The following is a 10,205-nucleotide window of genomic DNA, read 5'->3' on the forward strand; positions in this document are numbered from 1 at the left end:
TTTTCATTATTTGCTTGAGTCTGTTCAGGTTTTGTTCCCTAATTATGAACACGAATGGGGCCTTAGGTGCAACCTAAATGAGCCGCGTGTGTTCCCACTCAAAGGGCTCCTCCCAGGAGAGTCCACCAATCACACAGGAATCTCCTAACCCATTCAAGGAGCACTACCTTCCTGTAGGTTTTTGCTCTTACCCCAGGGGTAAATCACCTGATTTGTTTTGTAATCCAGGTAATTGTAAGTAGCAGCTGTTGCTGGATTACGGTTGAAGTTACAAAGCCACCAGAAGAGTGCTCTCTAGCAACATGGTACAAGAGACCTGCTGTCCATGTTGTCTTTTACAGACATTAACTCTCTTTTTTCTTGTTTTTTGTACTTTATCGACTAGTAGGAACGATAAATAAAGGTGTATGCCTAATAGCCTATGCCGTCTTGGGTGCAAGATGCAGTTTGAAAATGTGTAGACAAGCTACCTTAACCTGAACAGGTTTAATTACATGGATGAATCTTATCTTGCAGACTTGCAGTTCAGGAGGGTTCTGTGAATAGTTTATGAGCATCTAAATTTAACAGGATCCTTGTCACATACTTGGCTTTAAAAAGGCACTCAACATTGAGAGACAACATGCATTCATTTCATTACTTCATAAGGTTCATGGATAATTGTGTTTTATCCAACTGCAAAATGAATACTGTAGATGATGTCTGAATAAAAAAGTGACTGACTCAACATTTCCATCAGGTTTCTCTGATCCCATGATTGGAGTTATGTTATTCCTGTAACTCAATGCCAGCCCAGTCACACAATGCTTGCTTTGTAGCATTCAAGTGCCCAGGCTAAACAGTTACGGTAATGTTGTGTGTTCAATAGTAGAGGGATTTGCTATGAGATCAAACTAGTCTTCTGAGAGGACAGTTACTGCACAATGAGGTTAAGAGGTATTAAAAGCAAATGATGAGAATGCCAAGGAAATGGGTTAGTTGGGGGAGTTTAATGTTGAAACTTCAAGCAAATGCACCTTTTGTCGGATTAAATACACACACGCGCACGCGCACACGCACGCGCGCACACACACAATGACACTACTGGGTTTTGACATTGAAGGTTTTGTGTTGCACTTCTATTAATTGGTATCTACTGCCACCTATAGTTAGTAGCTTTACACTTACATTTAGTCATTTAGCAGACGCTCTTATCCAGAGCGACTTACAGTAAGTACAGGGACATTTCCCCTGAGGCAAGTAGGGTGAAGTGCCTTGCCCAAGGACACAACGTCATTTTGCACAGCCGAGAATTGACCCGGCAACCTTCTGATTACTAGCTCAATTCCTCTTTAAATTGTAGAGTAATGAAATGTGCTCAAAATCACGCAAATAGTATTGTGAATTTGTGTACCACGATCATAAGTCCCAAGCCACAAATGTAATTCACTGTACACATTTTGATTTGTATTTGTAAATTGAAATATCGCAAGTCAACAGTCTATCACAGGGATTTGACAACAAGAAAAATACATATTCTAAGAAGTCTCTTTATTGTTTACTACAAGGTATACAAAAAGTATTAACATGCAAAAACTGAGAGGGTACAATTTCTGGGGAAATTGTGGAGGGTGCTTGTGGCTGCAGCTGGGGTTTAATTAACTAAAAGCATATAATCTCCACACCTTAATATATATATATATATATATATATATATATATATATATATTATACACCCAACCATAAAATCCCAATACAAAACTTGCACACAGACAGACAGATAATTATGGAGAGATTAGTCTTGTAAAAGCTAATGCATTTAGAAGCAGTAGCAACAAACAAGGTTGAGGGTATGATCCTCAACAGATGTAATGTTTACATTTGATAGCAGTTCAAAAGCCCCTTCCAAAATGCATTTTGTTGTGGTGTAGCACAAAGCGTGAGGCCTTGGTAACAGTTACCAAAGGTTAACTTACAATATTGAATAATGAGTTTTAAGACACTCAATGTTCATGTCCAGGGAAATACTCAAGAGGGCTGATCATACCTATTTTTCAACATTTTTCAAATCACATGAATTATTTTCTCACTCAGACACAACCACCACCAAACCTTTATATACCCCCAACAACTAACATAACACACAATTAAATGGACAGCCATTTGCTACATTTCTACTGTAATATTGAAGTGTCTTCCAAAATCAAAAAAGTTAAATACTATCAAAACACTTAGACCAATTTGCACTTGCTTGGAAGCAATGAAATCTGATCGCCTGGACATTGGTTGAAGATAGTCAGTGATGGACCGGGCATGACAACATGATTTTCTCTAAGTGTATTGCCCAAGAAGACATAAGATAGAATGTGGATGAGAGCCTGTGGTGGAGTGTAGGAGACAGGGTTGCCTAGCATTGCTGCTGTATCAGTAGATGGTGTACAACTCACTGTATTGTATTTTGGACTCAATGTCAAAAAATGTCAATATGACTTATGTTGACACTTGTCAACATAAGTCATATTGATGCACATTGATGGCTCTCAAGTCTCATGCATTCACCGCGAGACTCACGCATTTCAACCAGTCCACGCGTTCTCACGCGACACCTTGTACGCTGAGATCTAGGCTAAGGGATAACTTGTCCCGCTATGTACAGTTACAGTCATGCACTTGAAACAAACATTTTGAAACAGAAACAGCAGTATGAAAGACAGTGTATAATAATGAATATGTATATGTAAGAAATATATATACACACACAGAATGAGTGGTTGTTTTTTGCTCTCCACAGGGTGGCACTCTTGGATTACTTTAGAATAAAACATTTACGCAGCCTTACCAAGGCAAGGAAATTATTTGTATAGCACATTTCAACAACAAGGCAATTCAAACTGCTTCACATAAAACCAAGCATCAAAACATAATGCAAAAACAAAAAACAAACAAAAACAATTAAAAACTGTTAAGAACATTCAATAAAACATAAAAAACAGTCAAAAATTAAGAAATATAATAAAAGTTGCAGTGCAGTTTAAGAAATAAAATGCTGGAGTGAGATGCAGAAATCGATTGATATCCTTGAATCTGGTTCAATTAAAGGCAACAGTAAACTCTTCAATCTGGACCAAACAAAGTCTGACTTCAAAATTCACCTTCTGTGGTGGAATCGGATATTTACGGTTTCTTTTCACACGCAGTTGTATCAACAGCTGAAGATTTGTCTAAACCTCAAGCCAGTTACTGTTCAAAAACAGTATCATGTCAAGGTTTCCCCGCGCCAGCCATTTCCTTCTGTTGCGGAACATCTCATCTTTCTCAAATGCACGCTCCAAGGGGATGGCTGTGGAAACGACACCTCGTTTTCTGACAGCAATCTTGCTCAGATCTTTGAATTTCTTGGAGCCTGTGATCCTCCACCATGCTAGCGGGTCCCCCCCCTCTGGAATTGAATCATGGTTGAGGTACATCGTCAAGGATTCTTCAAAGCTGAGGTCTGATGATGACGTCTGTCGTGATCTAGCATTTGCTTGTTGGTCTTTTATTAGCATTTCATTTGTACTTTTTACATCAGTGAGTATATCGTCCTTAAATCTTGGGTCCAGGGCAGCTGTGAGTGACAATTTGTTTGTGTTTGGATCGCCAAAATGTGTTTTGCATTGTGCAAGTAGCCGGGAAGAAAGCATTCCTTCTTGTTTTCTAAGTTTACCCATCAGCTTATTGAGGAGTGGAATAACGATGGAAATGGTCTCAAATCCCTTGCTTTTCATCATGGACGTGGCATCTCGGAACGTCTTAAGAGCCAACACCACGTTCTTGAGTTCTTTTAACTCCTGTTCATTCAGACACATGTCATTCTTAGATCTCTGAGTTAGCACTATGGGCATAGCCTGATACTGGTCGTCAAGTTGTTCTAACATGGTCAATGAAGAGAGCCATCCATCATCAGCGGGCTGAACCAGTTCTTTTTGATGGAACCTCAGCTGGGACTGCAGCTCTCTAAGCTTCTTCTCAGCTTCAGTGCCACTTTTGAAGAACCTCACAACTTTACGACACTTTTTCAGCAGGACCTGAGCAGACTCACCCTTCATTGCTTCTTTGATTGCCAGGTTCAAGGTGTGGGCAAAACATGGCATGTATGTCCAGCTTGTGTTGGCAAGAGCCTCCTTCATGTTTGGCATGTGAGCGGTTATCAATGTATGGATCTTCTCTTTTATACCCCAGATGTCTGCAATACTTAGAAGCTGCTGTACTATGTTGACTGCTGTGGGGTCATCAACACATCTGGTGGTTTCAAGTGTATGAGACTTGTGATACCCAAGTCTGTCGACGAAATGACAAGCTACTGTTAGGTAGGTCTCTTCTGTTCTGTAGGACCACAAGTCAACTGTCAGGACCATTTCATGTGCAGAGCCCAGGGCTTGCTTCACCCTAGTTTTTGTCTCTTTATAGATGCTGTGAAGTTGCTCACAGAATTCATTTGGACGGAGATTTGGCTTCAGAGCCTTCACAATAGCTTCTGCTGTGTCAAAGGGCTCCAGGTGGGCAACAAACAGGTGCAACAGGTGTCTCATGGTTGTGCAAATGTCTGGACTGCCATCTATGACAAGCAAGCCATAACATAATTATATTATTATATAAGATGATATCAAACTAAATGTCATTGCAGTGTTATTGTGTTTATGTGTTTATCTATTTGGGGCATTTATGTCTTTTTATCGTGACAGCCATAGTGGATGGTTACCTCGGTGGCTCCTTTCCTGATGGTCTGTCGTACTTTGGTATCTCATATTCCTCACTGCAATCAGAACAATACACTCTAAGTACGGTATGTAGGTTAAATATGGTATGGACTCAGGTATGAGGTTAATGTAATGTAATCATTTAGCAGATGCTTTGTCCACACTTTGAACTACGAAAATTGATAATACATATCGTAACATACATCTATGAAATGTATGAAATGTAATTAAATAAAGTAATAATCATTATTACTTTATTAATAATACTAATATCTAAATGACGAAATATAAATGTAAAGTATCAGCTGGTCACTTGCACTGAGGGCACAAACATTCTGCACAATAAGGGTAATAGTTACCTCTTTGTCTTCTTCTTTCTCCTAACGCTGGTGTTTCACTACGTGGGAACTGGAAAGGACCACTCCTCCCTCCTCTCCGTCCTGGATAAGGCATCTTCGAACACTATGCACACTTCCAAAATGTAGGTGTTCAACCTAGCAAAAAGACAAAGGCATACATTGGGCTAAAAGTAAAGCATTCAAATTTGAATGAAAATAATATTGTACATTAGATAATTGTCATTGTAATGGCATATCATAGTGGAAGGTAATCTACCGATAAGAATCTGCTTGATCTGTGTGGGACAAGGCTGGTGTCGGTTTATTTAAATGTGGATTGTCACAGCCACGCCCATGCACACAGGTCCATGATATTTTGTGTTGGCACACCTTATGGAAATGTCCTTTTACCAAGTTAACTTTAATTAAAACAAAATGAATTGTGAGGAATTGTTGCAAATAAAATCATAGAAGTAAAATGTCAAGGATTTCATCTTGACTTTTGTTTGGGGCGCATCCGTTTTCACAATAATCTTGTTATTCTAGTATATGTTAGTTCCACAGTTTCCCATGAAATGAAAGTAAAACTTCTAGTCCTGATCATAATCATATACATTTACATCTCCTTTACATGCCCCCTTGTCCAGTACAGTACCTGTCATGTGAAACTTGACATGCAAAATAAATAAACAGCATCTTATAGGCACTTATAAGAGTGCATCACTGTAACACTGTCATCATTTCTTTACAAGCTTGAAGATTTATGCGATCATTCCCATCTTGAAAAAATGTAAATCTGTTAGTCCCCACTCTCCTGTATTGACAGCTAAGCTTTACAGCCCTACAGAGGATGACCTGACACAGCAGAAACCCTCTATGTGGTGGGCATGTTCCTCTGTCACAGTATCAGTTTAGTTCTATGTCTCCCATCTTAACCCTTCCACCATCCTGCTACATCAACGGTTCCACACATACATATAATGCTCACATACAGTATTTGTATTCTGTAACAATAATAAATAATAAATCAAGAGGGTACTTAATCCAAGTGCAGCCTAAAATTTGCGTGAAACCCACACACACATAAATAATAAATACTGCACCTTTAGACTGTAGTCTGTGTTGTGTTATTTTTCGTGAATAACAGCAATGATTTTTATCTGGATTTACTCTTCTCCAATCCGCAGCTTTCTCATACAGGACACATAACAAAAGGGGCAGAGGCAAAACAACATCAGCAATATTAACAATACGTCAAAATACCTGATGACAACCCAGTATTCTGCAAAACATGCAATGTAGCACGTGTTGCCCAATGACAAATAAAACTGTAAATAGCATAAGACATGCAAAAACATAAAAATAATCAACCACACAATTCAAATTATCTGATGTACTTAAACTATTACGAAAACATATGTATACAAATGGTTATTAATACTAAGATTAATACGATTGAAAGAAGGAGCTCAAATGACACACCTTTCCCATGCAGGACACAAAACAAAAGGGAAGAGGTAGAGCGAAAAGCCCAAGGACACAACTTCATTTTGCATGGCCGGGAATCAAACCAACAACCTTCTGATTAACAGCCCGACTCCCTAACCGCTCAGCCATCTGACTCCCCATACCTCCAACTACATTCGTCACTTTTCAGGAGTTCTGTCTTCCAGGGACCCACAGATTTAACAGTGACCTTGTCCAGAGTACCGTCTGCGTGTTGTGGAGGGATTAGGTAGATTATATAGCCCAGGGAGTTATGGTGATGAGGGTGTTGTTATTTCAACATGGGCTGAGAAAAGAAAATACTAGTATAGTCAAGTACTACCAAGGAATCTTAACTCTTACACACTACACCTAGACTTTGTTTATTTGATTCGGTTCAGTAAAGCTAAGCTGAATTGCCTGACGATTCATCATCACACAAATGGAGTGCATGAGAGTGCCTAAGAAGTGTTGGGTTTCTGTTGGGGTGTCATTGTCAGTGTGTTTGTGAGTACACAATTCAGTTAACGTAATCCATGCCAACAGACAATCCATTGTCTAACATATCTAGAAAACACCTTACCTGACACTCATTGTGGTGACACAACATTTGTGATTTCCTTCCTGAAACAGAGAGAGAAACTGAGACAAGCACGAGGAAGAAAAAACTAGTTTCATACATGCACAGATATTTTGTCTTGAGAAATATCAACATCCTGTCTACTGTCATGGACCTCTGACCCCACCAGTCAGTCAGCAGAAGTCTGTCTGACAGACGGTCAATATTAATCTGTATTGATTCAATATTGCTTTCTCCCAGGGCTCCCTGTGTTCCGGAAAGAGCACTGTAGAAGCACTTTACTGTACTGCTTTCTAGTCGGACTGCGTTCAGTCAGCATTGAAGTCTGCATGCAAACCTATTCCCCAGCCCTGCCTTCATTTGTTGTCTGCTCTTGTTGTCCTTAAAACAGACAATTTTCCTGAAATCTCACATCTTCGAGAGCTTCCAAAGAAAATTCCTTGAAAATGGGATAGCATGAAGTAGTTAGGGGTGGTGGCAGAGTTCAGAAACATTTGGAGCATTGGGAAATGTTTTTTTTTCTTCAAATTATACCACCCCTTAGGCACTAGTGTTTGTGATTATAATAATGCCATTTAGAAATGTGGCAACCAATGGCCAGGGGCCATACGTTTAAAATCAGAATCTTGCTTTTTCTTAATAGAGCTCAACCTCTGAACAGAAAAGCCCATAGCATTTTGAATTAATGACATTAAAGTCCATCAAATGTAAGGATCCGAGCATGTCCTTTTTAAAAGGCTTGTGTGGAAATGACTTCACATCTGCAGAATATACATCCTTCCAGGTACAATTAGGACCTCTGGTCCACCAAGCAGGCTGTATGACGAGATGTGTGATTAGGCTGTTTATAGGGAAGCAGAGTGACACGCCATGACACAACAGCATTTCCGCACGCCATTCTTTGACACAAGGCATCCTGCCCATTGCCATGGAGAGGCAGACCCACGATTCCTTTCATTTGTCCTCTCAGGGTTTCCTGCTGTCAGTGGCAGATATCCGGGGCAGGGACAGCACGCCCCCTCCCTTCCCCAGCAGCAGTTTGACCCCTGTAGGGTTGAGGGGGCCAGCTTCCTTCCCTAGGGAGGGTGGGGGGCCACAGGGGCTGCCACCGGGAGGTAGTGGCCTCGCTAGGAGGGTGAAGTGAGGGACAGTCATGTTTACAGAAAACACAGGCGTGTCCTTCTATCCCTCTCCCCTTCAGGAGTCAAGGAGGGGGCTGGGATGGAGATTCCGAAACACAACACACGGAGGGAACGGACGGATACCTCGCCACTCCATCATCTGCTCCTCCCTTCCGTCTCCTGCCTTTATTTTTGTCAGTTTTAGTGTGTGTTTGTGTGTGTGTGTGAGAGAGAGAGAGAGAGAGAGAGAGACTGGGGTTTCCTGAGACCTACTCTAGGATTCTCTGACTCAAGCCCTTCTTAGAGCTGACCCATTTGAATACAATTAGCTTTATTTAAAATGTGTACGTATGTATATTTAATGGGTGTAACATAACATGTAGTCATGGTTTCAACTGTGACATGTATTTAACCCAGATAAGTGCAAAATAAATGTGTTTAATTGAGAGACTCCCCCATGCGCATGTGTGAGACAACACACCCTCACTCTCCCCGCCTTTTTGGAGCGCATTTCTCCTTCTCGCTGCAACGGCAAGAGACATTCTTGTAGTAGTTTAGACTGTACAACGCCATGTGCATAATGTGCATTCAGAAAACAACCATTGGGCCAGACCATGTGAATTTAGCACCATTTTCACTGTCAGTCAAGTCTGAGTTGGCAGGCCAGCTGGCTCGTCTAGCTTGGTAATGTACAACAGGCTTTGTAATAGCATAGATTTTTTTTATGATACTTAGCTAACCTTTCTTAGAATCGTCTAAAACCACTATTTACATCACAATCACTGTCATGGGGGATTTACATGATCCGAAGAGATGTGGGAAACGTGATCAAAGGCTTGAAAGTCCTCAGCAATGTGGGCGGTGTCATTGTGGGGTTCATCACGTTGTTTGGCCTAATTCACTTATATACTTTTCACACAAGACACTCCTTTAACGGTGTACATGATCTATTCTGTTATCTCTTCCTTTGGTAAATAAATAAGATCCTGTTATGTGTCATGTTCTTTCGGTCAATATTGGTTCGCCTGAGGTGAACCCTCAGTTCTTTAGTTAGTGAGGTCATTTCAGGACAGTCCAGAATCTTCCTGTTCTGACCAAGCATGACAGGAAGTGGGGACCATGCATGTTGGATGTCTGCTGGATGACAGGAGGTGGGGACCATGCATTTGGGGGGTGGGGACCATGCTGGATTCCACCCGTGTGTGTTGGTGCCCCTGGTGGATTCCAGGGGTGGGGACCATGCATGTTGGTGCCCATGCCAGGTTCCAAGAGTGATGGCAGCAAGATTTCAGCCTGAGCTGGGATTTCATACCAGGCTGTTGAGTTTGCCTTCCATGTGCAGGGCAGGTGCTTATCCAGTTGGCCACCGGGGACCCACTCCCCCTACACGGAAAAGTAACATGTATCTTTAAAGACATACTATCATATTTCACATATGACAGAATGGAACTGTCCCCCAGCTGGATTTGATCCCAGGTGAGCCAGGACCTGAGAGCAGCCTGCAGCATGCACATGCTTATCCGCTGGGCTACCAGAGCCCTGCTTCAACTACCTTCAGAATTCAAATATATCTTTGAGAGAAGCCCACTTTCAGCTTTCATCCAAAAGCACCTTGGGGGATATGAACCTCCAACCTCTTGATTTGCAGTCAGCCACTTTAACCACTGAGTTAACCCTTCCACCCCAAATAATGGATGTGGACAGTCACACTTGCTCATAATCACCCAAGCATTAGCAAAACACACCTGGCAAGAGTTTGTATTGATTAGCAATCAGATCACATGACCAACAATCACCAGGATAGAAACAATTAGCAGCCATTTTGAGGACTTGGTTCCCCATTGACCCAATGTTAAAGCTAGATCTGCTAACTGTTTCTATCCTGGTGATTATTGCATTAGATCAAATTTATCAGGATATGTCATTTCATCCAAAACACACATACTAACCCCTTTGGTCATTT

General features: G+C 41.1%; 1 protein-coding gene across 2 annotated transcripts; it reads right to left on the reverse strand.

Moving 5' to 3' along the window:
* Positions 1-951: 951 nt before the first annotated feature.
* On the reverse strand, positions 952-9,250 carry si:ch211-152f22.4 (E3 SUMO-protein ligase ZBED1). 2 transcript variants are annotated; one of them, XM_062474288.1, is made up of 6 exons: positions 7,125-9,250; positions 6,688-6,848; positions 6,160-6,243; positions 5,078-5,212; positions 4,721-4,774; positions 952-4,576 (listed from the first exon to the last, which is right to left on the reverse strand). In XM_062474288.1, the coding sequence occupies exons 4-6, from the start codon at positions 5,169-5,171 to the stop codon at positions 3,201-3,203; spliced, it is 1,524 nt and encodes a 507-aa protein (XP_062330272.1). In that variant the 5' UTR covers positions 5,172-5,212; positions 6,160-6,243; positions 6,688-6,848; positions 7,125-9,250; the 3' UTR covers positions 952-3,200. The 2 variants fall into 2 exon arrangements, with proteins under 2 accessions (XP_062330272.1, XP_062330273.1); XM_062474289.1 differs by lacking the exons at positions 6,160-6,243; positions 6,688-6,848; positions 7,125-9,250 and having other exon boundaries at positions 5,078-6,133.
* Positions 9,251-10,205: the final 955 nt, after the last annotated feature.

The sequence above is a fragment of the Osmerus eperlanus genome, chromosome 12 (assembly GCF_963692335.1).
Source record: "Osmerus eperlanus chromosome 12, fOsmEpe2.1, whole genome shotgun sequence".
Lineage (NCBI taxonomy): Eukaryota > Metazoa > Chordata > Actinopteri > Osmeriformes > Osmeridae > Osmerus > Osmerus eperlanus.